Genomic DNA, 27,909 nt, shown 5'->3' on the forward strand with positions numbered 1-27,909 from the left:
CAGAAGCGGCTGCTTGATTGAGGCTTTGTGTATGAGCAGGGACAAGGGTTTAGCACTTCGCTTCCGTGCAGTTTGCCAACCAAAGCTTAACCCCTTAACACACACACACACCGTTAGCCATGGAAAGAATATAAGCAAATGACATGTGCTTGACTTTCTCCACTTGCAGGCTTAACAGCCGAAGAGCAGGTGGAGAAGAGTTAGCCCCTTTGTTCCTCCTTTCATGACCCTGATTCATACTAAGGAGGACCTAACTGCATGTTACAAAGCCCTCATGACCCTCACATGTCTGCTGCAGGTCCTGTCGAGACAGGGGTCTCAAGTGCTCCCTCCATGCTGTTTCCCTGACCCGAAATGGCCCTTGGGAAAAGCTGTTTGCCCCATTAAGGAAACTTGCATGTATTGATGAGCAACATATCGGATTCTCCCGTAGGGCAAATAGCAGCCTCAAGGCCATTCCAGGTCAGGATAATAGCATGGGGGAAAGATGTAGGCCGGCGGCAGGCAGGAGCCCACACAAGTGGGGGATTCCCCTGCCCTACCTGGGGAATGGTCACTGTCACTGGGACCCCTAAGGACACAAGGACTTTTTAATGTATGATTAGGTCCTTTGTTCCCCACACAGCTGCTGTTCCCGTTTTAAAAATGCTTGGAAGATTTGTTTTCCTGTCTTCCTTAATTGTACCTAAGTAAGGTCCTAAAACCTATTTAGACCTATCTTCCAACTTCTGCCTAGAGCTTTGTGCTTAGTACCAGTGCAGTTATTATGTCGCATGAACGAAGGTGAGTGAAGCCAAAAACGTTTGTTTTCCTTTTGGGCTATAAACAGTTGAACATCAACACTGCATAAAGTTTTTTTAAAAAATGGTACGTATGCATTCATTGATCATAGTCTGTTTTTGGGAAATATGAATAGTGCAGATTCATTGCCGTGTGTTAGTCTGCTTTGCAGGCATTGTGAATGAGAATGCCCATAACTTTTTAAATTCCTCCTTGATAGGTCTCCATTTGTCAGTGTGACAGAATACTCTCTGCTGAAAAATAACATTGTTCAACTGTGCCTGGAACTAACAACCATAGTGCAACAGGTAAGAGTTAATCTTACATGAAGTTACTTCTAAAAATTTTCTCCCAAAAGGGAGAAACACATTGATTTCTTCCTTGCTGTCAGGCCTGCATCTTGTCTGAGAGCTACAGGGAAAAGCCATCTGTCTTGTTAGCAAGAACAAACATCCAGGTTCTTTAGCATGCAAGCCTGACTTGACCCCAAACCTTTCAGTGAGGTCAGGGAGAGTCACCCAGTCCAATCTGGCCAATTGATCCAAGAATGCTTCCTAGGATACATGGTTGGTCTCTCTGCAGCTGAGTTCTCCCCTCTGCCCAGAGTTCAATGAGGACTCTCAGAACAAATCCCCCCCCAGGTCACTAACTCAAGAGGCTTTGTGAATGTGAGTCCTAACACTTCCATCCTATCCAAACCTCTGTATTTCCTGGAACTCCTAGCCTTCTGAGTCTTCTGCATTCTATATAATGGTGTGCTGTTGTAAGAGCACCTACTTTGCTAGATCAGACTAGGGACCATCAAGTCCAACTCCCTGTTTCTAACCATGCTATGCATGGGTATCTTAGGAACTTCACAAACAGGGTACAATGATGGTGGTAGTTCCCTGTGGTTGTCCATCCCCCCACAACATCTGGTACTTGGAGGTCTACTGGTTCTGTAAACAAAAGTTTTATTTGGCTGTGAATATTAACAGTCAGGAATACATCTATCCTCTAGGAATGTTCTTAATCCAGTTTTCTACAAGATGATGGTCAATCCAGGTAAGAAGCTGCATTAAACCCACTCAGCCCAGTCCAGGGGTGAGAGGGAACCCTAAGCACATGAAACAAAATCCAGAAGACAGTCTGTACTCTCTCTAGAATTCACAACAGTTTTCCACCAGAATCTCTTCAAAGGGGTCCCCACCCAGCCTAAGAGCAGAGATTCAATCTCTCAGCTGGCATCTGGGACTTAACACAGCAACTCTAACTCAGAGGTGCACACAATTACTCTCACAGTGGTAGCTCTGTGGTCAGCTTAGACACAAGATTTAGCCCTGGAGTTCAATTACCGCATCAGAGACAATTACAAATATGAATGATCTTTATTCAGTGCAAAGCATAACAAGAGACTATAGAGGATACAAAAATAATAACAACCTATGGCTATTTCCCCTTATTGCACATTCATAATAATCATAGTTACCGAGTTAGGTGTAGCATCAGATAGTCCAAGAGTGCCCATTGCATAACAGTACAGGTTGGCACCAAGGGATTTGGAAGAGAAATCCCATCTTGTGGAGGTATATAGTCCAGGACTGCTCAGAGATACAGATCCACAATAACAGAGGGCTTGGCAACCGGCAATCAGTTCACAAAGAAACTCTTTGTTTCAAAAGTCAGGATCCCAGTAGCAAGAGCAAGAGAGCAAGAAAACTCTTCCCTAAAGAACCACGGAGTTATACCCCATGCCAGTCACCATCAGCTGAGGCCATCAGCCAATCATGAGCGGCAGGGGTGTGTGCCCAATTTCTGGTTGCCATAGCTTCCACATCAGGTGTGTAGGGATTGGCTAAGAAGTTAGAGGCCCTGCCTGCAGTCAGGTGATCCAACTTCCAGCTTTCTCCATTGCATACGTGACATGACCCATGTAGGCCATACAATAGGAGCCTTAAAGTCTGGTCCTCAGCAGAGAGGTGTTAAGGAATGTGGGTATCAGGCATGATTATATGGCATGGCTATTTAGTGGCTCAGCCATCTGGTCAAGTGACAGAAATCACACTAGGCCATCTGACCTGTAGCAGGAAAAAAACCACACAGAATGTCATCACAGGAAGAGGCATGAGACTTTAGAAACAATATTTCTATACAGCCCCAAAACGTTTTTAACTGCCCAGTGGTAGCCATGAAAGGTCTCCAGTCAGATCGAGGTATTAACCCCTCCACCATGATCTCATGTCCCTTGGAGCTGCTATTTTGTAACAGTGTTCAGGGTGGTGAAAACCAGGGAGGATTGTGAGGCATTCCAAAGGGATCTGTCAAGGATGGGCCAGTGGGCGTCAATGTGGCAAATGGGGTTCAGTGTGGCCAAGTGCAAGGTGATGCACATTGGAGCCAAAAATCCTAACTATAAAGACAAGTTGATGGGGTCCGAACTGGCAGAGACTGACCAAGAGAGAGATCTTGGAGTCATAGTAGATAACTCACTGAAAATGTCGGGACAGTGCGTGCTTGCAATAAAAAAGGCCAATGCTATGCTGGGGATTATTAGGAAGGGTATTGAAAACAGATCAGCCAATATCATAATGTATTCTTGGTGCTTGGAGGGGGTCAACAGTGGGAGGGCTTCTAGTGTCCTGGCCCTACTGCTGGACCTCCTGATGGCACCTGGTATTTTTGGCCACTGTGTGACAGAGTGTTGGACTGGATGGGCCATTGGCCTGACCCAACATTGGCTTCTCTTATGTTCTTATGTGTATAAGTTTATTGTCTTAGCCATAGGCCATAACATAATACATCAGAGTTGAAGCAAACACACAGGCATGCAGATAAACTGTATGTTTTCAGTATACGGGCAAATAGCTATGGAGAGCCATTTCTGGTTGGGAACCATGTATATAGTCGGGAGAGTGAAAAATCTTTCCCCATGCAACACCTGAAATGATTCCCCTCCCGCACTTGTGGCTATTAAGCAGTCAAAAACAACAACATTAGAGATCTCTTAGAACTTCCAGTGTTGGATTGTTTTTTGACCCTAAGCTAGCTGCCTTCATCTCATTTTGGAGTAATGAATTCCACAGGTTTATTAGGCCCAGTGTGAAAAAGCGTTTTGTCTGCCCCGAGTGTACCAATAATTAATTCCATTGGGTGCCCCAAGTTGTAACATAATGAAAGGGCGGGGGGAATGTCCTCCCTGTCCGTTCTTTGTGCCCCTGATCATTTTTATAAACCTCAAAATGTAAACCTGTCTAAATGTAAACCTTAAGTAAATATTTATATTGTTTAATTGAGCGTCTGACTACCTGAATACCTTGGCTATCTCCCAAAGTGTTCAGAGACTGCCTTCATCTGTACATCCAAATACAGAGCTCCACCTCACTGAACCCTAATTTAAATGAAGTGAATGTAGAAAGAAATATACTTTTCTGTTACGCAATATGAATCCCAATCAATCTCCGTATGAAAGCTTCGTAAATCAAATAGAAACTGTCGGAATCTTCTGCCTCGGCATGGCCTGTTCTTTAAAATTAATTCATTCCGCTCTACAAAACTGAGGAAATGTTCAGGGCCACTCCTTAGCTGAAGTCCTTTATTCTTTGACCTGAAATAATTAGGTTTGCTGCAAAGGAAGCTCCAGTGGCATTGCTGACGCATAAATTGAAGGAATAAAGTCCATGGCTCAGAAGTTGAGCTGGGAGCCCAGCTGGGATGGATATTTCTCCTCTCGGTGTTTTGAGAGTTAAATGGAAATTGTGTGTAATGAAATGGCCATTCCATTTGAAGTATTTTAAACTAGGGAAGGGGGGGAGTGCCTGGGGGGGGTCTTGCCAGGGAAACTGAGTGCTTCAGAGTGTGTGTGTGTCTGTGTCTGTGTCTGTGTGTGCTTGCTCTGTAGAAATCAAGAGGGAACTTCAAAGGAGTGCTTGACCATGAAATATAGGATGGAACTCTTCCATATCCGTGGGATCTTTACTTGATAAGCCTTTGCATTGCTCATGGTTACATTTTCCTTAGCCTTTCTCCATCAAAAATGGATGAGAGTCACATTTGCATGAAAGGAAGCTCTCAGAATAAACCATTCAGACTCGTGTGTGTGTGTATGCCCACACACAAATACACACAAATGTACCAAAGCTGCTTTTTGTGTAATCAGTCCATTGGTCAAGGCATAAACATACGGGTGGGTCCAGACTAACTCTTCCAAGGCTTCCCACCTCTCCCCATCCATGACTGTCGGAAACGCCCCGTGGAATCCTGGTGGAGAGGGGACACCCAAACACACAACAGCGTTCCGGTGACCATTTCAGGCCCCAGAAAGGGAGGAAATGATGCTCCACAGGTGGAAGTCCTTGCAGAGGTGCAAGTCCTGGCACTTGTAGAAAAGGTAGCCTGGACTCAAGCCACTGTTTTTCCCCAAGCATTTTGCCAGTTTTTTGTTGCCCTCTTTTTTAGGTGTGCTCCAGTTTTACGGTGGTTCCTCCTATCCAATTTTGTGGTTGTTCTTCCTATCCCTAGTTCTAATGATTATCTTGGCCCTTTTGATAGCACTCCTTCATGAGTTTCTGTGAGTTGCCTGCTCCTGGGAGAACCAGGTTTGATTCCCCACATGCAGCTGCTGGTGTGACCTTGGGTCAGTCATAAGTTCTTTTGGAGCTGTTCGCTAACGAGCGGTTCTCTCAGAGCTCTCTCAGCCTCACCTTCCTCACAGGGTGTCTGTTATGGGGAGATGAAGGGAAAAGAGATTATAAGCTGCTCTCGGACTTCGGATAGTGAAGGGCAGGGTATAAATCCCATCTCCTCCTCCTCCTCCTTCCAAACACACACGGATGGGCTGTACTCGCAGCTTCAAAGGGAGGTGTAACCGTGCAACTGCGGGTCAAATTCCTCCAGAGGAAATAGTCTCACTTCCCCCCGTCTTATCTGACGTGTGTGACCGTACCCCTGGTGTCCGAAATGTAGGCAGAAGATGTCCTGAACAGGCTTACAAGTTGGAAGACTTAGAGGTAGATTAAGAAGACCCCAGGTTCAGTCCCTGATATCTCATCTTAAAGGATCTCTGGTGTTGGAAAGAGTCTTTCTCTGTTTGAGGGCCATCCCTTGGAGACAATACTGAGCTAGGGGAACTGGTGCTCTGACAGTCGTTTATGTATTTCTTTAATAATTTTTTGTGCTGGTACTCCTCCAAGGAGTTCCGGGCAGTGTGCATATTTCTCCCCTCCTCCATCTTATCCTCATAGCAACCCCATGAGGTACGTTAGGCTGAGAGAGTGGGCCAGAGTTACCTGGCAAGCTGCCGTGTCCGAATCCATACATGGGTGTCCCAGCTCCTAGCCTGGCATTCTCAACCATGCACCACACCGGCTACGACAACATCGTTGGTTCAATCCTGCTCGACAGCAGTTCAACCAAAATTAACCAGTTCTGAGCCAGTTTGAGCCAGTTTGGTGTAGTGGTTAAGTGCGCGGACTCTAATCTGGGAGAACCGGGTTTGATTCCCCACTCCTCCACATACACCTGGCTGGATGACCTTGGGCAAGCTGTAGTTCTGATAAGAGCTGTTCTTGAAAAAAAGTGCAGTCTCTGTCAAGAGCTCTCTCAGCCCCACCTACCTCGCAGGGTGTCTGTTGTGGGGTGGGGAAGGGAAAGGAGGTTGTAAGCCGCTCTGAGACACCTTTGGGTAGTGAAGGGCGGGGTATAAATCCAATCTCTTCTTCTTCTTCTTCTCTACCAGTCTGTTAATCTGTTCATCAATAAAATGACAGAACAATATTTTATAATGCCAAGGCTATAATTATGTTTTAGGGCAGATATTGAGGCTGCCCAAGAAGTAGGTCATTTAAAAAAAAAATGATTACCCGAGCTGAAGCGTATCTCCCAGATGACTGCTAATTTCTCAGATGCTGCTAGAGATTCCAACTGAAGCTGCAGAAGGCCTCATATTAAGCTTGTCATTACACTTATTAATGTATCACATATTTTCTCTTAAACATTGCTTTTCCCAAGGGAAAAAAAACCACTCCCGTGCAAGTTGGTACATCCCCCAAAGAGCCAAGTTCAACGGCAGAGTCAGATTGCCTTCTAGCCGCTCTGCAATTATGTCTGATCTCTTCCATTTATAAGAAATATTCTGACATTTCAGCCTAAAGAATTTAAAAAAAAAAACCTAAAGAGGAAGCTGAAGGGAAAATCTTGTGGAATGGTTAGGCTTGAAGCAGATCACTTGGCAGGTAGAATGCTTTGGAATAAAGCTCAGGGTGAAGAGCCAGATTTTCTCTCAGTATCTGTGTTTCCTGCAAAGGCCTTTGATTGGGGGAAAATGTCAAATTCAGTTAATGCCTGATAATAGGTAGGAGAGAGTCAGCAGCTAAAAAGTTGCTTCTTTTTTGCTTTTCTGACAAAAGGAGAAAAAGAGGTATTGTTGTGTAGTGGTTAGATTTCGATCAAAGAGCCTCGTATTCAAATTCCCGTGAAAGCACGATGCCTATGGGAGCTCAGTTCAGACACCATGAGCAGAACTGAGTTTTCTTCTGGGCATCCTCCTCCTCCTCCTTTTGCATGGCATGCCATGCCAGTATTGGGAAGGTAGAAGTCTTTCTCTCCAGTTAGATAAGACTTCCAAGTGGGGGCACCCTTAAAGAGAGGTTTCTGTCTTTCTCAGTGACTGAGATTGATTTCCCATAAGCCACTGCTCCACCTTCACTCCCCCCCATTGTATGCATCAATTTCCCACTACTTGCTGCGCGACCACATTTTGACCCGCAGTGTCACCCAATTTCCCCAGCGTCTTTTTGATCCTGCTTTTTGAGGCTCAAAAAGATGCAGGGGGGAATCAGGTGAAGCTGCAGTTCAAAATGCGGCTGCACAGCAAGTAGTGGGAAATTGACGCTTACAATGGGGGGGAAAGGAAGAGCGAGGGCAGAGCAGCGGCTTGTGGGAAATCGGTCTGAGATTCTTCACCAGGATTAAATGGGACCTCTGTGTTCAGAGCCAGTGCATCTCTGAATGTGAGTTGCCACGGGGCAGCAGCTAGGTTGGGTTTTAAGGAAGGAGCCAGTCTAGTATAATGGGTAGATGGTCTGGCTAGGCCCTTGGAGTTTGAATCTCGATTTTATTTTTCAACATTTATACCTTGCCTTTCTGCCTCAAAGACACACCATAAAAACAATTAAAACCAACAAAGAACATATAATTGAAACAATTAAATCCTATGCTAAAATACAAATACAGTCAGTAGAATTGCACTCTTTACCGTGTGGGCACTGTTCCAGCCAGTCATAAGCCAGTGATTTGCCAGTTACAGGTAAACTTATATTATGGTTGTAACTAAGCTATTGGATAAGAGTGCCTCACTTCAATATTTTCTTTAAAATACTTTAAAAATGCAGCAACAAATAAAGATCAGTGGATTCAGAGGGAGTAGGGATATACCAAAAATATGTGCAAAGTGCCATCAAGTTGCAAACAACTTAGAGTGACCCGAGCAAAGGGCTTTCAAGGCAAATGAGAAGCAGAGGTGTTTTTCTCATGCCTTCCTCTGCAGAGTCTTCCTTGGATGTCTCTCTTCCAATTACCAAGCATACTTAACTTCCAAGATCAGGTTATACCATGACATCTTCCCTCCATAGGGATATACAGATATGACCCGTTTAATTCTTCTTTTTCCTCAGCCATTTTCATTACTGGGATTCTAATATGTTTGTTTCTTTTCATTTATACATTATAGAGCATTTACATGTAATTGCCACAAAGCCAGGTCAATTTTAACAGTCATAGTTCGATCTACTTTGGTTACTACAATCAGGTGGGGAAAAGGCACTGCAGTTTTGTCCCTGAGCACAAGGAATCCATATCAGAAACTGGCATTTTCTAGTGCACTCAAAAAATGTGGTAACTTCTCTTGCTGGGCAACTCAAAACTGTCATATGGAGCAGAAGTCAGTGACTATTAGCCACAAGGTACTCCCAGGCTGGGGCAAGTGATGCTCTGTATTCTTGGTGCTTGGGGGGGAGGGCTTCTTGTGTCCTGACCCCACTGATGGACCTCCTGATGGCACCTGGTATTTTCGGCCACTGTGTGACAGAGTATTGGACTAGATGGGCTATTGGCCTGATCCAACATTGGCTTCTCTTACGTTCTTATGTTCTTATACATCTTAAGTCTATTCCATCAGCTATTGTATGGGGGGGGGGTCCTCCTGGGTTTCTCTGGCTTGGTCTAGCCTTGCCAGTTTAAAACAAGGCAGTGGATTGACATGCATGGCACCCATTTTGTTGGTTTGGCTGGGTGACAGTGCAGCAAATGGAGGGCTGTTACAGCAGACTTTTAAAAAACTGTTTATTTCTATTTCTATCCCAATTAATCCCAAAGGATCAGGGTGTCTTATGGAAACAACATATGCAGCAGATGAGTCAATGTTCTTCAAAGAGTTTCCAATTAACTTGCATTAAAAAAACAAACAGAGCCTGGAAGTTCAGCGTGTTCGTGTAGATCGGGGGTCCCCAACCTTTTTGAGCAGGGGGCACGTTTGGAAACCTGACATGGCATGGTGGGCACAGCAACAAAATGTCTGCCCAAAATGGCTGCTGCAGGAGGCAGAGCCAGCCACAAAACAATGGCCACAGCTTTACGTCAGTGACACCGTGCAGATCTTTGTGTTGTGTTGGCAGCTGCTGCCAAAGCGATGTTCAAAAAGCACTGGCAATCAAATCTCCAGTGGCCAATCAGAGGCTTTGCTGGGCAAAAGCCCTACCTGGCCCCACCGTCATCCTAAAAACACTTGGCAGGCACCAGAAAAGATGTCAGCAGGCACCATGGTGCCATGTTGGGGACCCCTGTCAATGCTCCCTCTAAGCTGTGGAGTCTTGTGAGCAAAAATTCTACTTTGTGAGCTACTGGCATTAAAGTTGTGAGCAAGCGATTTGGCTACTGCATAAATTAATTTGCTCTGGAGCCATCCTTCCTGAGCGAAGACAAAAATGTGTGAGCCGGAGGCTAAAAAGCTGTGAGCTAGCTCACACTAACTCAGCTGAGAGGGAACACTGCTTGAGAGTTCATGGGAATGCTTCAGGGAGAAATTTTGGGTGGTGGGAGGTCTAAATCGTTCCCTTCTTCCTGTGATTCTTAGCATGCCATTAGCTTATATCCTCTGTTATTAGGCATCCCCTTGAACTGCTATTTACTTGCTTTTAGTACCTTATGGTGAGCATTTGAAAAAGTCTCCCACAAAAACATTCTCAAGATGCTTATTCTTAATAGGCTAATTTTGGTTCAAGATTAGGAGTCTGCCCATCCCTTACTTAACATCTGTACTGGAAATAAAAAAGAATGCATTCAGGAACACTGTTGATGTGGTAGATGCAGAACCAATCCTCTGTCATCCCATACAGTCAGGGATCCCATCTACATGTTCCATCCTGGCTTCACTTCCTGGGTCATCTCAAAATAGGGCAAAATATTTTGAACTGCTTTTATAAATGTTATTTTATGAGCACATTATACATAACCAAGCCTCTCAGGTGTTCTAGTAGCAGGTATAGTCACACTTCCCAGGTGAACATAGGGACACACTTATGTATTTACACTGCCCTGATCCTCACATTAGTGATCACTGCCTGAGAGCAATATGCTCATTATGATCATTACACAGTTGCAGAAGTCTCTTCTCATAAGAATATAGGATGAGCCTTGCCGGATCAGAGCCGTGGTCTGTCTAGTCCAGCATCTTGTTTCATACAGCAGCCAGCCTGGAGGGCGAAGGGCATAGTGGCCAAGGCCTTCCCTGGATGTCACTTCCTAGCACTGGTATTCAGAGCTTTCCTGCCTTTGGCCATGGAGGCTCCCTTTAGTCACTATGGCTAGTAGCTACTGATGGCTGTCTCCTCCATACAGTCCTCCACAAATCTGCCTAATCCCCTGATGAGGAGCTTTACAGTGAAATCAGCCCTCTGACCAAAGAAAAGTCAGAAATGTATTTGTTCCAGGCATCCAGTGAAAATCTTGCATCCCAGCCAAAGACCCTCACGCTCTCTCTTTAGATTGTTATTTAAAATCAATCTAATCACTCTTGAAATGGTTAAATATTTATTTATTAACTAATCACATTTACACCTCGCCCTCCCCGCAATGCAGGGGTATAAATATAAAAGAATCACAATTACAAAAAAAAAAATCCTAATGTGTCAATAAAATGGGAAACAGAAAAGAATACATATCATCTCTCGTGTATCTTAAATTTAAAAGATAAAGTACAGTTTCTAAAATTATCACCAAACCTTTCGGAAAGATTAGATAGCCTCTTGCAAACCACACTGGAGCAATTCAAGGGGGCATTAGGCTTAGCTGCCTTATATAGGCCCAGTTGTGTGGAACTCACCTGTCTGTATCAAAACCATTTAATATGTTTGCTCTGGAAGCACTATGTAAGTGCATCTGAGCTGAGAATGAATTTCCCACAGAAATAATTGTTTCAAACCTGTGGTCTGTTCTTAGGTTTCGTTCTGGCCACACAACCAAATGTTCATCACATGAATATGTGTGTGTGTGTGTGTGTGTATATTATTTATGTGTGGCTATTATTTTTGCTTACACTCGGTAGAGGTCTTAACTTTTCTGTTTCTTTTTTTCTTGCCCGTGCAGCGATTAATTCATCATTACCTTTCTCAAGGATGTAACAGTGAGAACATTGCTAAAATAATAAATGCTGGGACAGTAAAAAGCAAACACACGTTTGCAGAAATTGTCGAGCCTGCATCGTTCAATTAACAGCCAGGGTCTGTGACACCCCTTTTAAAGCCATCTGTGTTTATGGTCATCACTACATCCACTGGCAGCAAATTGCACAATTTAATTACTTGATGACTGCTGGACCTTGTATTCATTTACCTTGCAATAGGTTAGCCTGTCCTAGAATGACTTATAAAGCTAGTGTATTAGGAAAGTTGTGTGTGTGTGTGTGTGTGTAGTCTCAGACAACTTATGGCGACCCCAGAAAGGGGCTTTCAAGGGAAGTGAGAAGCAGAGGTGGTCGGCCATGGCCTTCCTCTGCAGAGCCTTCCTTGGTGGTCTCCCATCCAAGTACTGACCCTGCTTAGCTTCTGAGATCTGACGAGATCGGGCTACAGCATGCCGCCTTCCCTCCCTCTCAGTGGATTTGTGTGTCTGTAAAGAGTCCCATCAAGTTGCAGCTGACCTATGGTGATCCCAGCAAAGGGCTTCCAAGTCAAGTGAGAAGCAGAGGTGGCTTGCCATGGCCTTCCTCTGCAGAGTCTTCCTTGGTGGTCTCCCATCCAAGTACTGACCCTGCTTAGCTTCTGAGATCTGTCGAGATCGGGCTACAACATGCCGCCTTCCCTCCCTCTCAGTGGATTTGTGTGTCTGTAAAGAGTCCCATCAAGTTGCAGCTGACCTATGGTGATCCCAGCAAGGGGCTTCCGAGTCAAGTGAGAAGTAGAGGTGGTCTGCCCTGGCCTTCCTCTGCAGAGTCTTCCTTGGTGGTCTCCCTTCCAAGCACTAACCAGGGCTGACCCTGCTTCACTTCCGAGATCTGACAAGATCAGGCTGTACCATGCCACCTTCCCTCTGATTACCTTTGAAAAGTTACCTTTGGGGGGAAATCCTGGTTAATAAGACATTTAGAAGAAGAAGAGTTGGTTTTCGCTATCTTAAGAAATCTCAAAGCAGCTTACAATGACCTGCCCTTCCTCTCCCCACAATAGGCAACCCCTGATGTGGGGTTGAGAGAGTTCTGGGAGAACTGTGACTGGCCCAAGGTCACCCAGCTGGCTTCATGTGGAGGAGTGGGGACTCAAACCCGGTTCTCCAGATCAGAGTCCACCACTCTTAACCACTACACCATGCTGGTTTAGGGTACCAGTTGTAGTTGCAGTGCCACCATGTTGGACAATGTTCACTCTTTGCTAACAGTTTTATCTTAACAAAATGGCATCCTCAAAATCAGTCAAGGCAACATAAACAGTGCTTTACTATGAAAAAAGTGCCAGAAAATCAGAGCTGTGTCTGTAAAACAAGAATACTTGGAGCCAATGTTCCCTCTAAGCTGTGGAGTCCTGTGAGCAAAAATTCTACTTTGTGAGCTGCTGGCATTAAAGTTGTGAGCCAGCGAATGGGCTACTGCATAAATTAGTTTGCTCTGGAGCCATCCTTCCTGAGCTAAGACAAACATGTGTGAGCCGGAGGCTAAAGAACTGTGAGCTAGCTCACACTAACTCAGCTTAGAGGGAACACTGCTTGGAGCATATCCATAACTTTCTGCATGTTTATTGCTGTTGACCATTTGGGTGTGAAGATATGCCTTGACACATTGCCTTTATATTCTGATCCACCAAGCCCCTTCTCTTCCCAACCCACCAAGCACCAGGACAGACAACTTTCTCACCTGTCTGGGTGTTACCTTTCATTTCAAACATAGCAGCTGGAATAGCCGAGCTAAGCTTGAGGTTGTCAGAGCTCGGGTTGGCCCTAATTAGTGCTTAGTAAGGTCACCTGGCCCCCTGGTGGAGATGGGGGGCCCTACTTACCAGGCCCTGCCCCCCAGCTGCTGATCAACTGGCCAGCGGGGGGAACTTACCAGCGGGGGGAACTTACTAGAAAGAAGAAAACATAGACCACATCAGCATTGCATGGGAAGTGACATCGTCACGCCAGTGACTTCTGGTATTTGGGGGGGAAATGCAGAATGCTGCGGCCAGGCTTTGAAAACCAAGCCTCTCAGGTGTTCTAGCAGCAGGTATAAGCATGGCCAGGGTCCGGCATACCTGAGGGACCGCCTTTCCCCTCACAGGCCCCAAAGAGCACTTCGATCGGGGTCACAACACTGCCTAGTGACCCCGGGCCCCAAGGAGGCCAGGCTTGCATTCACAAGGGCTAGGTCCTTTTCGGTGGCGGCTCCTACCTGGTGGAATGAGCTCCCGGAGGACATCAGGGCCCTGCGGGACCTGGTACAGTTCTGCAAGGCCTGCAAGACGGAGCTCTTCCGCCAGGCTTTTGAGTAGGAGCCGCCGCCACTACCACCACCGTGCGACTGCAGAGCAGTTCCGCCGCATCGGGCTGACTGGCCAGCTGAAATATAGTGGCCCATGGCACCCCCCCCTTTTTGACCCCATTGGGATATGCAATAGGGAGTAAGTATTGTAGTCATTATGTATCCTGTGAGATGTGCATTTTTGCCTAAACTGTTTTAACTGTTGACTGCCTTTTCAGTGGTGGCTCCTATCTGGTGGAACAAGCTCCCGGAGGAGATCAGGGCCCTGCGGGACCTTTTACAGTTCCGTAGGGCCTGCAAGATGGAGCTCTTCCACCAGGCTTTTAATTAGGAGCCGTCACTACCACCAACTATTATCGTTAGTAACAACGAGGTAGTGAGTTGGCCCTGTATGAAGATTGAGCTACAGCATCATGATGGATCAGTCACTGCTGAACTGGGACTTTGTGTTACATCTACAGTACGCCATCTAAATTCGCCTGAAGGATTAACATCACTGAGCACTTTAATTGTAATATATGGTAATATATTGTTTTTATCTTGTTTTATATGTTTTATATACCTGGCACATGGTAATTGTGAGCTGCCCTGAGCCCATTCTCGGGGAGGGCAGGATAGAAATATAATAAAATAATTAATTAATTAATAAATAAACTCTATGGTAAAAGCCGGTTTTACCATAGAGTTTTTGCCCAAATACCATAGTGTTGCCTGGAAGTTTCTGGCAATGCCAGCAACGTGACCTAGGCTTTCTTCTTTCTATTGGTAAGTCGTCGCCCCCCCTGCTTGTTGCCAGGAGGGTCCTGACGACCATAGTACTTAGATGGAGACCACCACAGAATACCTAGGTAGCTATACAGAGACAGGCGGTGGCAAACCATCTGTACTAATTTTTTTGCCTTGAAAACCCCATGAGGTGGAGCTTCAAGGACTTACAGTGAGTTGATTGCAACTTGATGGCACTTAATTATATTTCAAGCAAAGCTTGAAATGTGTGCTCACCCTGACCTGGATAGTGGAGGCTAACCCAATCTCATCAGCTCTGAGAACCTAAGCAGGGTCAGCTCTGCTAGTATTTGGATGGGAGACCCCCAAGGAATACCAGGGTCATGACATGGAGTCAGGCAATGGCAAACCATCTCTCAACCTCTCTTGCCTTGGAAACACTATGGGGGTCACCGTAAGTCAACTCTGAACTGAGCCATAAGTGAACTGAGAGCACTTCCCGCCACCTCCACATGTGTGCTCATGTGCATCCATGCTTGGGGCTAGTTCAGCAAAGTTCATATCTGAAATGAATTTCTCTGGAGAATTAGCAGATCCTTCCTTTCTTCAAGGAGACTCGTCAATTCTGTCCTGCCACAGAGGGGCAGGTTCAGCTTGGCCTTGTAAGGTTTTGAGCCAGTTCAGTAGCCAGGTGATGTGCAGCAACTCCCCAGTCAGCTCTGAGAACCTAAGCAGGGTCAGCTCTGCTAGTATTTGGATGGGAGACCCCCAAGGAATACCAGGGTCATGACATGGAGTCAGGCAATGGCAAACCATCTCTCAACCTCTCTTGCCTTGGAAACCCTATGGGGGTCACCATAAGTGAACTGAGAGCACTTCCCGCCACCTCCACATGTGTGCTCATGTGCATCCATGCTTGGGGCTAGTTCAGCAAAGTTCATATCTGAAATGAATTTCTCTGGAGAATTAGCAGATCCTTCCTTTCTTCAAGGAGACTCGTCAATTCTGTCCTGCCACAGAGGGGCAGGTTCAGCTTGGCCTTGTAAGGTTTTGAGCCAGTTCAGTAGCCAGGTGATGTGCAGCAACTCCCCAGTGGGATCCTTTTGCTTTCATGCAGTGCGAAGTGTCACCGGCTTATTCCTGCATATCGAGAAATGGCTGAAATGACACTCAGAAACTTGTGCAGTCTTTTGCTTGTTTCTAGTTGATTCTAATAAGAGGCATTATGTGGTGCTTGAGCCTGGATTTTGCTTTCAACCTGTGGCAGCTACTTGTAGTCTCCATAACTGTAAAGTAGACATTCTTTTTTCATTTCCAAAATGTCAACTTGTTTTCATTATTGCCATTACATGTGTTCGATTTCATGAGTTCCCATTGTGGGAATACACCCTCTCTCCTTCCCTTTCCCCTCCTTACTGTGTTGACAACAGTGCCCCCTGCTGAGTTGGGCTCTGGACACTTGCAGCAAGCCAGCTAGTCTGCTTCTGGCTTGAAAGAGAATCTCTCTTCCCCTCCCTTGCCTCTCCCAGCCTCTTGAGTGCTATTTGGGATGTGTCAGAAGTACCCTGCCTCAGGACTCCTCAGGGAGCCTAGCCATGTCTGTTCTGCTGGCCAGGACTGCAGATTTCCTCTGTTGAAGGCACAAAAGTATGCCAGACCTGTTTATTTTTCTTTCCCTGGCCTGTTGGCAAGCCTCCTTATTATATAGAAGAGGTAGACCCTTTGGGAAGGAACCGTGACTATGTGGTAGAGCACCTGCTTCTCATGCAGAAAGCCCCACGTTCATCCCTGGCATCCTTTGCTGGGGTCACTCTAGTTGAAGTGGAACTATCAGTGTCTGAGACCCTGGAGAGCCACTGACAATCAAAATAGGTACTATTGAGCTGGGTGGACCAGTGGTGTGACTTGGAATGAGGTGGCTTCCATATGGTCATATATTTTGTTATTATTCTTATGAATAGTCAAAGTCAGATACCCAACCAGTCGATGGTGTTCTGCATTTCGAGATCTAGCCAAGTTCTTGGGAATTGTAAATGTATCTTCACAGGATTCTTGCTGTTCCAAGCAACACTGTCTTCTGGAGCTGAGCTGGTGTTTATTTGCTCAGTGCTCAGAATGTCCAGGTGTTTCTCGAGACCTCTAGACACTGCTCCAAGGACTCTGATGACAACTGGCATGCTGGTCACCTTCTTCTCCCAGAGACACTCTAATAGGTGTTGGTATTTGGTGATCTTCTCTTGTTCTTTCTTTTCTATTCTGCTGTCTCTTGGGATTGCAGTGTCAATGATCCAAGCCTTATTTCTCTTCCCCCCCCCTACAATTGTGGTATCAGGGGTGTTATGCTCCAGGTATTTATCTGTTTGTAATTGGAAATCCCAAAGAATCTTTGTTTCATCATTCTCCATGATCTTGTCTGGTTTGTGCTCCCATGAATTTCTGGCTGATGGTAAGCCATACATCTTGCAAAGATTCCAGTGCAACATAGCTGCAACTCTATCGTGGTGTTCTTTATAGTCATTTGGAGCAATTTTACTGCAGGCTCTGACCAAGCGATCATTTCTGTCATCCTTTGTCTTGCAAAGTTGACATTTGCTGTTGTCACTGGTCTTCTGATTCTTGGCTTTCATGCTATTTGGTTCAAGTGCCTGCTCTTGAGCAAGCAGAATGAGTCCTTCCATTTCTTTCTTCAAGTGCCCATTTTGGAGCCATTTCCCAGTATTTTCACTATCAACTTTGTTCTCTCTGTCTTTCAGCTATTGCCCATACAAGCGCTTTTCCTTCCAGTTGTCAAAGTGAGTTTTGATTTCAACCTTTTTCTCGTCTTCTTCTTCTTCACAACGACAGCAGCAGCAGCATCTTTGTTTACATCCCTCCTTTCTCCCCAATGGGAACCCAAAGCGGCTTATAGCGTTCTTCTCGCCTTCATTTTATCCTCAAACAACCCAGTGAGGAATGTTAGGCTAAGGATATGTGACTGGCCCTAAGTCTCCCAGCAAGCCTCCATGGCAGAGTGTGCATTCAAATCCAAGGCTCTCAGATCTTAGTCTGACACTCTGACCATTATGTCATATTGGCTACACCACAAAGGGCATCATAGGAAATAATGGGGGGGGGGGAGAGAATAGGGACATGAAATCGACATTTTTGAAAACTGTCTGGAATTTACATTTGTGGCCTGCCTCTCCTCCAAGGAGCTGAGCTCAAATTATAAGGGATTATCCTCCTTTATCCTCACATTCAGGGGTCATTTCCTGCAGGAGTGCACAGGAGTGGAGCTCCGACAGTAAAGAGCCCAGGGGGCGGGCACATGCAACAAGCCCCATCCCCTGCTCCCAGCAGCCCTCGGTCAGAGCGAGAAGCAGCCAGGTAAGCTGCAGAGCCACCACCCCCACCCCCGCCCGGTCCAAAACAGTCCAGTGGCACCTTTAAGACCAAGTTTTATTCAGGTACAAGCTCTCCCTCCTCTGTGAGGACAGATCTGCACGTTCCCCTCCCCCAATAGCTAGCAATCCAAAACAGTCCAGTGGAGTCTGAGCGGTGGGTGTTGCCTTCTGACACACTTTTGGTGATGTCAGGGGGTGTGGCATATGCAAATAAATCATGCTAATGCGTTATCCTAATGAGCTCCTGCACCTCTTTTTCTACAAAATGACCCCTGCTCACATTAACTCTGTGTGGTAGGTTGAACTGAGAGTGGATGACTTGCTCAAGATCACCCATTTAGCTTCATAGCAGAGGCAGGTTTTGAACCCAGATCTCCCCAGTCTAATTCCAGTAGTGTAGGCACTATGCTACACTTACAGAAGAATGGGGGGGGCATTAAGCTTGTGTTGCACTGAAGAGAGTATTGGCTCTGGGTTCAAATTCCTGTTTAGCCATGAGTAAACATTGTAGCAGCATTGTAACAGCATGAGTAACAGCATCTCTCAGCCAAACCCATCTTCCAGGACTTTTATAGGATGAAACTGTGTGTGTGGGGGGGGGGCGGGAATCCATGGGCATTGCCCTGAATTCTTGGGCTAGATAAATAAAGCCAGCAAGTGACTGCCTATTTTCCTCGCACAGCATGAATGAAAACAAACACAACCAGAGATACACTTTAAGTGAATACAGAATAGATGAAATTGTGGGATTACGACATTCACCATCTCTTCCAGACTCCTGCTAAGTCAAGAACGGTTGCATCGGAAAATATCTCTCTGGTACTGAAATGAAAGCATTAATGCACCTGAACTCTCCTGACCAATTATTATGTTAATGCACACAAATACAAAAGATAATTCCACATACACTTCACTCGAAAATTGAAAGTTGTTGTTGACTTTATCTCTTCTCGTCTCCACTTAACTGAATGTAATTTGGTGGCTGGAGGGGGGATTTCCCCCTCCCCTGCTTTCTTGATCAGGTTCCCTGCAGATCAGCGAGGTCTGCAAGTGAACACACAAAGCAAAGCAAATACAGTCGACACAGAGACTCCTGTGTGTGGCTCCAGTCTGATTGTTTTTTGTGTGAGATGGTGACAAAGAGGGAGAGAGAACAAGGAGACGGGGAAAAGAATATATAAAGCAGTGCAAATATTTTCACAAAGATGTAAACCATATTTATTTATTTATTTATTTATTTTTCATATTTATACCCCGCCCTCCCCATGGGCTCAGGGCGGCTTACAGAGGCAAGGCAGAACCTTGCCATAATAAAAAACATAGTATACATAATAAATTTAAAACACAGTACATCTTAAAATTCCTATATAAACAAAATGCTCAGTGATATCATAATCCAAAGATGGCGGATTGAATGTCCGGGTGCCAAGTAGACGGCTTAGGGTTTCTTCCATGTTCAGATGTTTCCTCAGGGCTTCATCCCACCCAAAACGATGGTAGTATAGTGGGGGGGGGCTCCTACTCAAAAGCCTGGTGGAAGAGCTCCGTCTTGCAGGCCCTGCGGAACTGCATAAGATCCCGCAGGGCCCGGATCTCCCCTGGGAGCTCATTCCACCAGGTAGGAGCCGCCACCGAAAAAGCCCTGGTCCTAGTAGCGGCTAATTTGATCTCCTTGGAGCCCGGAATAGCTAGCAAATTTTGGGCCCCTGACCGTAGTGCTCTTGGGGGAACATATGGGGAAAGGCGGTCCCTCAGGTAGGTTGGACCCTGGCCATGCGTGATACCATGGCAAAGGGAACCCAGTCTGACAAGCGTGGGGACTCCCCAGTTTCATGGACTCTGTTCATGAGAATGGAATATCTCCATGCATGGAAGATTCTCACAGGTTGACTGGAACAAAGGGACTTTATTTTCAGTTTCTTATCATTGGATTCCCAAGCTCCCATTCCCCTTTGGTGAATCAAACCCTCTGCTCTCTTTGTCCCTGTACCCAATTTTTCCTATTCGGTATATTATTTGTCAGTAAATCAGCACTGTGTTCCTATTGTATACATAAATGCTACACATTCTGTATAGTGGTGGAAAGTGCCGTCAAGTCACAGGCTCTGGCTTATGGAGACTCCATATGGTTTTCAAGACGAGAGACCTTCAGAGGTGGGTTTGCTATTTCAGCCTCCACATCACGATCCTGGTATTTCTTGGAGGTTTCCCATCCAAATACTAAACAGGGTCAACCCCGCTTAGTTTCTGAGATCTGACGAGATCTGCGCTATCCAGGTCAGGGCACATGATATATAGCTTATACACAAAAACCCATGCAGCATTCACAGGGGATAAAAATGGATCTTCAAGGCCCAAGGTGGGAAAAACCAAAACCATTGGCATATATTTTAACAAGCACACACAAAGAAATAAAATAGGAAACAATTGGTCATCCAGAGAAGGGAGGATGCAGAGCATCAGCTTTTGCTGGCTTTCCTTGTAATGTGCATATAGTCTTCTTTGGAGGCACCAGTCCTTACAAAACCCACCTGTGCATGAGTTATGTGCTTAGCTATGAGATTGGCAGTGGTTCCATGTACTGTGAAGGCACTTCTATAAAAACCACTGCAAATGTGGACTGGGCAATAGCCAGTTTACAAGGAAATGCATGTTTCCCATTGCAGTTCTAGCCAGTTGTACTCTTTACAAACTTCCTGTCCCCAAGACTTTTTGGATGCATTTATCCTGGCAACACTCAGCAGCTTCTCCTTTAGAGTACTACATTTTAGGGCCAAACTGTATGTAACATTGCAGTCCTGTGGATGTACATTTGAACTGTGATGCCGGGAGAAGGGTACGAGTGATAACTCCACACACACACCATTTCCCTGCTTGAAGTGGCCTTCCTGGTGTGATATTTCTGGGGCCACAGATAGACTAACAGAATTAGGAATCAAGTTGGGTACCCATGTTAGACTATCTGTGGCCTCGGTCACACGGGCTGGATATCGCGGGGGGGGAGGCATGGCTAATTGCCCCAGCGCAGTGTGAGCCGCGATTATGTGATCAGATGCACCAGCGGCACACCACGGGTCCTTCCCTCAGCGCCGGCGGGTAAACGAGGGACCGGAGGGGAATGCTGTGCGCCGGCGTGATCACACCACGGGCGTCTGGAGGCAGCCCATGGCAAACGTTTACTAGTACCTTGGAGGTACTAATTTTTTAACACGCATTGTTGGCGGTAAACCACAGGTGCGCTCCACTTCCCAAATGTTGGAGTGTGATCGCGCCCGGATAATCTGCCCACCATCCGTACCTCTCCCATGGCAACTTTGCCATGTGACCAGGGCCTGTAGTAGTGGAAAAGAGTAAGTGTCTAGTAGCACCTTAAAGACTAACCAGATTTGTGGTAGAGGATGAGCTTTCATGAGTCACAGCTCACTTCTTCAGAATGAGGCATGGCTTAAAAAAATTAATATAAACAGCTATGACGGACCACTGCATCTTCTTCTCTGTGAGGTAGATTTTCCCGCCAAAACACTGTTCCCCTTTCTGATGGAGCAGCCTCTTATTAGCGTATTTGATTTATAGAATTATAACTTTCTGCATGTCCCACCCTGTGCTAGAGAAGTTTTTTGGCTTTGCCCAGGACAGAGATTTCATTATACATATCATAATATTCTGAACAGGCAACAGGGTATAGTTAAAACGTATATTCTTAGAGACTCAGTTCTTGACTGTGAGAAGTTTCTTTGTCTTAATAGTTTGGTGTAGTGGCTAAGTGCGTGGACTCTAATCTGGGAGAACCGGGTTTGATTCCCCACTCCTCCACTTGCACCTGTTGGATGACCTTGGGCAAGCCATAGTTCTGGCACAGCTGTTCTTGAAAAAGAGCAGTTTCTCTTAGAGCTCTCTCAGCCCCACCTACCTCACAGGGTGTCTTTTGTGGGGAGGAGAAGGGAAAGGAGTTTGTAAGCTGCTCTGAGACTCCTTTGGATAGTGAAGAGCGGGGTATAAATCCAATCTCGTCTTCGTCCTCCTCTTTTTCTTCTTCTAGATTTCTTTCAGCCACAATTTGTCTTAATAAAGTTTCATAACACTATCTTAGTTTCCCGGAAGTTAGTACTTTCTTCCTGTATTTGAGTACAGGAAGAAGTATTTGAATACTTCCCTTGTGGGGTTATAACTTTCCCTATTGGGGGTCAGTTTGTCACAACAGCATCTTAAACCTCTTGCGTAGCAGTCTCTAAACCTTGCTCTAGAATAACCCAAAAGTCACATGCTCTTAGGGCAATTCCACAAATGACTAGTTCTTTAACACAGTTCTGGCATCGAGTTTAGAAATTCTCCTTGTTTCGCTTGAACTGAGGAATGAAGTGCATAATGGATAAATTGAAGTCACAGAGCAGGGGAAATCCATTCCTCCCTAACCCTGCCCTGGTTTGGCACTGCCGCAGTGCTCATATCTTTGACATAAAACCTTGGCAGCCCTAAAGGAGGTGGAACAGTGGAACTTGTCTGGTCTTATCAGGTGTATGTACTGGTCAGTGTGCCTTCCGGCAAAAATAAACAACCACATCTCTTGATGCGGAAGCCAGTATCTCAGAAGAGGCCCAGTTAGGCCTGTGCTTTGCTCCTTCCTGGATTTGTGCATCTGCCACCATCCCCCCCCCCCATGCTCTTCCCTTCTGTGGTCCTGGCTGTTTGCAAAGAATTAGGGAGTATGTGTCGTAGCCTAGCAACTGTATGATGTGTTTTCCTTCACCTCTGAAACTTGCAAAATGACCTTCAGCCTGGCATCGCCTCCTGAGCTGCCCATAAAACTCAACAGGAGATTGAGAGCTTGAATCCCACCTTGAGGAAATGCGTATATGTGCCCTTTTCATATAAAGTAATAAGTACAATTAACATAGGAGCTGCGGTGGCTCAAGTGGATAAGACGCTGAACTGCAGGCTGTGGAAGGTCAGTAGGTCAGCAGTTTGAGACCCGGGTGCCGCATGATGGAGTGCGCTCCCATCTCTAGTTCCAGCTCCTGCCAACCTAGCAGTTCGAAAGCAAGAAATTGCAAGTAGATAAATAGGTACCACTTTGGTGGGAAGGTAACAGCATTCCGTGCACCTTGGTGTTTAGTCATGCCGGCCACATGACCACGGAAACGTCTTCGGACAGCGCTGGCTCTTCGGCTTTGAAATGGAGATGAGCCCCGCAACCCTAGAGTCGGATTAGACTGGCTTTCGAGCAAGGGAACCTTTACCTTTACCTTTACAATTAACATGGACCTCACTGTCCCAAGGTGTGCTGACTGCTGTGGGCTTAGATGGCTTTTTAAAAAGAACTAGGCAAATTCATAGCATATTTAATGCTATTTAGTTATGATAGTTCAATGAAGCCTCTATGTTCATAGGGAATGTATCTTTGAGTACCAGTTGATAGGGGACAGGCAAAAGGGTATGTGTATTGCTTTCCTGCCCTTGTAGACTCCCCAGAGGCATCTGGTTGGACCACTGTTAGAAATAGGATGCTGGACTAGATAGGTCCTTGGTCTGATCCGGTAGGACTCTTTTTCTTCTATACTGATTTAAGACTATGAGACGGACGGGCCCTGTTTCTGAGGGCTTCCCTGCACCGGTATGTTCATTGTTTCATGCTTACAGGGTCAAGTGGTGACCTGCAAATCTAAATTGAGCCACTAGGGATCTAGCAACATGGACAGGACTTTCCATAATATGCCACATCACCTCAAGACAGAGGCAGTAGTGGGGAAATTAAGGGAACGGGAGGCAGAGGCGGCAATGCCAGAAAAGTCCAGGTAGGGACATGGAGTGGAACCATGCATGGAAGTTCTTTGCAATGGAGTCGGTTCACTCATCTGGCAGGGTGCCAAGTAAGGCTGCGAAGCCCCCACTGGGGGGGTGGGGAATTGCCTGTCCCTGGCTCTTGTTTCTTGCCACCACCACTGTGGCTGGTGGGAAGACTTAACCTAAAAAAAATATCACTGTTAGGTGACAGCGTGAGGTCACTTCCAGGGACAACCTGAAACTGACATCAGTCCACTCTAGGAATCCCTGGAAATGCTATGGTTTTACAACAGAGGGGTTTTTTTTCAGTCCTTCTGAGGCATAATGTCACTTCAGGGGCTTTCTCGGAAGTTACGTCACGCTGTTGCTGACAGTGCCTTTCCATCCATCATCACCCAGTCTCCCCAGTGGTTGCCATTCTGAAATAAACATGAAATCAAATTATTTGCTTGACATGTGACTATGATTTTAAAAAATCTCATATCGGGGGTGGGGCATTAGGGGAGGTCTGTTTTAGCTGCATCATCCTCTACTTCCCTGCCTTTTAGGCAAGCAAACAAAAAAGCAAACACATGCACGGCGCCTTTTTGTGTGCTGTCAGGAGTTCTGCTGGAGCCCAGCCATTGTAATTAAGTGTCACAATGTGTTTGTGGCTATTTGCAATCCTAACAACTTTTGCAAGGGAACAAAGCTGACAGTGCCTCTCGTTTCTATGCTCGGGAGCTGCCAAATTAGCCTGCTTTTTGCTTGTTCTGTGAGTTATTCTTTTTTTAAAAAAAAAAATCTCTCAACAAGAAATAGGGTTTAAAAGATTCCTCCCCTAATACACACGCTTTAACCAGTGTTTGCAGCAAGCTGGAAATTCCCACCAGTATTTTATGACTTAATTTCTTTGTCCCCAGAAGATGCAGAAAAATACAGCATGTTGCAGCCAGCCTCAGACCTGCTGGATGTGTCCAGCGCTGAAGGGTTGGACTCATGCCCTCTGCCCTTATCCAGGGGTAGCCTGACCACTGTGCAAACCTAGGCAATTGCATATGGCACCAGATTTTGAAGGGCACCAAGAATGAGACAGGAGTCTTCTCTTTCTTGTGGGCTTTTTCTCCTGGAGGCCAAAGGGAAGCTGTTGCCCGTCCACTGTCCTTGCCCACCCCCAGCCCTGCCGATATGCCAGCTCTCTCTCTCTCTCTTCTGCTGCTGCTGTTCAGCTGCCACCACCCAGTGCACACATCTGTTGACTCTGATCTTCTGTAGCTGCCCTGATGGACCACAGAGGGTGTGATTTACATTCACTATGTAAATATTTTGTGCTTTTAAAAAATGTCTATGTTTTAATCAGGTTGCGTTTGCCAGCCTCCAGGTGGTGGCTGGAGACCTCCTGCAATTACAACTGTTTTTCAGGTGACAGAGATCAGTTCCCCTGGAGAACATGGCTTCTTTGGAAGCTGGACTCCATGGCATTATAACTCACTTAGGTCCCTCCCCTCCCCAAACCCCACCCTTCCCAAGCTCCACCCCCCAAATCTCCTGGCATTTCCCAACCCATAGCTGGCAACCCTACGTGTGATGCTGTGATTTAAAATGCAGACCTGAAGACTAAGAAGGGGGGGAGGTGGATTAGGGTTGCAGCTCCTGGTTGGGAAATTCCTGGGGCTTTGCAGGGTGGAGCCTGAGGAGGGCAAGGAAAGGGAGGGACGTCAGTGGGATATAATGCCACAGAATCCACCTTCCAAAGCGGCCACTTTCTCCCAGTGAATTGATATCTGTCACCTGGAGATCAGTTGTTAATAGCGGGAGATCTCCAGCCACCACCTGGAGGTTGGTAGCTCAAGGCTGGATGGGTGAGTGTAATATGTTGTTATGGGATGGTAGCTGTACCCTGAGGGGCGGAGTTGACTGGTTTTGTTCTGAGAGGCTTTGTGTGTGGGGTGTGGGGGCTGTGAGGGGGGGAGGGGGACTGAGTGAGGTGCCATGACAGAAATCTGTGTTCTGTGTGGAAGTTATTAGCCTAAGTGTCAGGTCAGGAAAATTAAGCTTTGTGCCGGTTATTAGCCTAAGCGGCAAGTGAGAAAATAAGCCTTTGTGGTTAGGTTTACTTAAGGAACTCAAGAGAACCTATCTGAAACCATACAGGGCTCTTTTTGTAGCAGGAACTCCTTTGCATATTAGGCCACACACCCCTAATGTAGCCAATCCTCCATGAGCTTACAGAGCTGTCCTTACAGGGGCTACTGCAAGCTCTTGGAGGATTGGCTACATTAGGGGTGTGTCACCTAATATGCAAAGGAATTCGTGCTACAAAAACAGCCCTGATTTACGTATAGGTACTATTTGAAACCATTAAGCTTGTTAATCATACAGAAACCATTATGTTGTTAGGGAAAAAAACTCTATTTCTGTTTAAGAAAAAATGAATGTTTTGTTTAGACTAAAGGATCCCCTTTTACCTCAGAGCCACCCACATGTCCTGACCGTTCTGTCACTCTGCTAATTATAACGAAGCCATCCTGTTCTTTAGGTCCAACTAAGAATTCTAAGGCAACAGCCTTTGGTGGGCAGTGAGAATAAGTAGGGGACACAAAGGAAGGCACGGAGAAAGCATAACACACGTCACCTCAGAACACCACAGAGAGGTGTCTTTACAGACGTTACATATAAAGGGTCTCACAGAAAAGAGTCCATATACATATTGTGAGAAAGTTGAAAGTGTGGGGGAGAAGACAGTTGAGTGGATGGGGAGTGAGGTGCTGTGAGAGAAATCTGTGCTCTGTGTAGAAGTTATTATCTTAAGTGGCTAATAGCTTTGTGCAAGTTTAGCCTAAGTGGCAAGATTTATTTAAGTGACTTTAGTAAAAGAAGAACTGTACCTCTCTTAAACCATTATGCTTATGAGCGTAACAAAATTGTTACATATAAGGGGTCTCGGAAAAGAGCAAAAACGTTACAGAGGTCTTTGAAGAGATCATCAGATTTAATTCTTACATTGCTGATCTTGAATGCCAAGTTAGTGAAATGTTTGTTCGAGGCTTCTTGCTTTTGTCTTTATTGAACGCATGTTTGGGGGCAAAGTAATAATTTGCTAAGGGTGCCAAAAAGTCTTAGGCCAGCCACGCCCTTCCCTCAGACTGCTGTCTGTGCATAGCATGTCTGCATGCTCAAGGACACTGCATTTTGCTGTACAAAGCCTTCAGATTGAAAGAATTAAGTCCTGTTCTGGGTTCTAACTAGGGATGCTTTTCAATTATCAGGTGTTGTTTCCAAAGCTGGACCAGTGCATTTAGAATCCCCTGTTACTCTGTTTTTTGCTTTTTAATTTTTGTAGATAATACTGTGCGTACATCGTGCTACTGTCAGTTAATATAAGTGTCTTTCCCCTCTACCAAAGTGTGTAATCTTAAAACTCTGCAATCTTCGTGTGCTTTACATGGACAGTTTTTCAATAATCTTCTGTGGTTTAGTATTTATTCTGTTTGTTTATTTACAAAATTTCTGCCCCGCATTTTTGCCCTCATCAGGGCCACCAAGTGGCAGCTAACAGATTAGAAACGTATGAAATAAAACTACATCTTAAAAACTCTTAAAACAAAAACACATTATGAAAACAATTAAAATCAATGCTAAAATACACACAGCAATTAACACACAGGACAGGAAAGAGCGATCACTGGGACCGATTTCACACAAGAGCTGCGCCACAGTCACGCCTCCCTTTGCCCCGCTTCTATTGGTCAATTTCCCACTCGAAGCCACACGGCCACATTTTGACCCATGGCTTCACCCGATTTCCCCCCAATTTCGTGATCCTCAAAAAACAGGATCACGAAACCGCGGGGAAAACCGGGCAAAGCGCCATGCGGATTTGAGTGGGAAATTGACCAATAGAAGTGGGGCAAAGGGAGGCGTGACCGCGGCACAGCTCTTGTGGTGTGAAATCGGTCTGGGGGGATGCCAGCTGAAACAGAAAAAGCTCTTCACCCACTGGCAGATGATGGCAAAAGAAGGGGACAGACAAACATCCCTGAGGAGAGAGTTCCAGAGTTTTGGTACCATGACTGAGAAGATCCCCTTCCCAGGTTGCTACCCTCCTAATCTCAGAAAGTGTGGGGTACCCAACAACAACAACCACCACCTTTATTGGAATTATGCACTAAGAAGTATACAAAACATATGGAGTACTCAATACAGTTAACACATATCTTGCTTTTTAGAAGCCAGATACAAAAAAGTTTCCACTATTTCAACAGTTACAGCATTATT

The 27,909-nt window shown here is 45.7% G+C and overlaps 1 protein-coding gene across 1 annotated transcript in view; it reads left to right on the forward strand.

Annotated features, from left to right (window-relative positions):
• The window catches only part of LOC107107195 (connector enhancer of kinase suppressor of ras 2-like), a 579,263-nt gene that overhangs the window by 296,799 nt on the left and 254,555 nt on the right, over positions 1 to 27,909 (forward strand). Inside the window, exon 4 of the mRNA XM_015407453.1 lies at positions 1,001 to 1,088. Coding sequence (XP_015262939.1) covers positions 1,001 to 1,088 — 88 coding nt within the window. The remainder of the gene's footprint in view (positions 1 to 1,000; positions 1,089 to 27,909) is intronic.

Source organism: Gekko japonicus, unplaced genomic scaffold, assembly GCF_001447785.1.
Source record: "Gekko japonicus isolate JY-2015 unplaced genomic scaffold, Gekko_japonicus_V1.1 scaffold535, whole genome shotgun sequence".
NCBI classification, from domain to species: Eukaryota; Metazoa; Chordata; class Lepidosauria; order Squamata; family Gekkonidae; genus Gekko; species Gekko japonicus.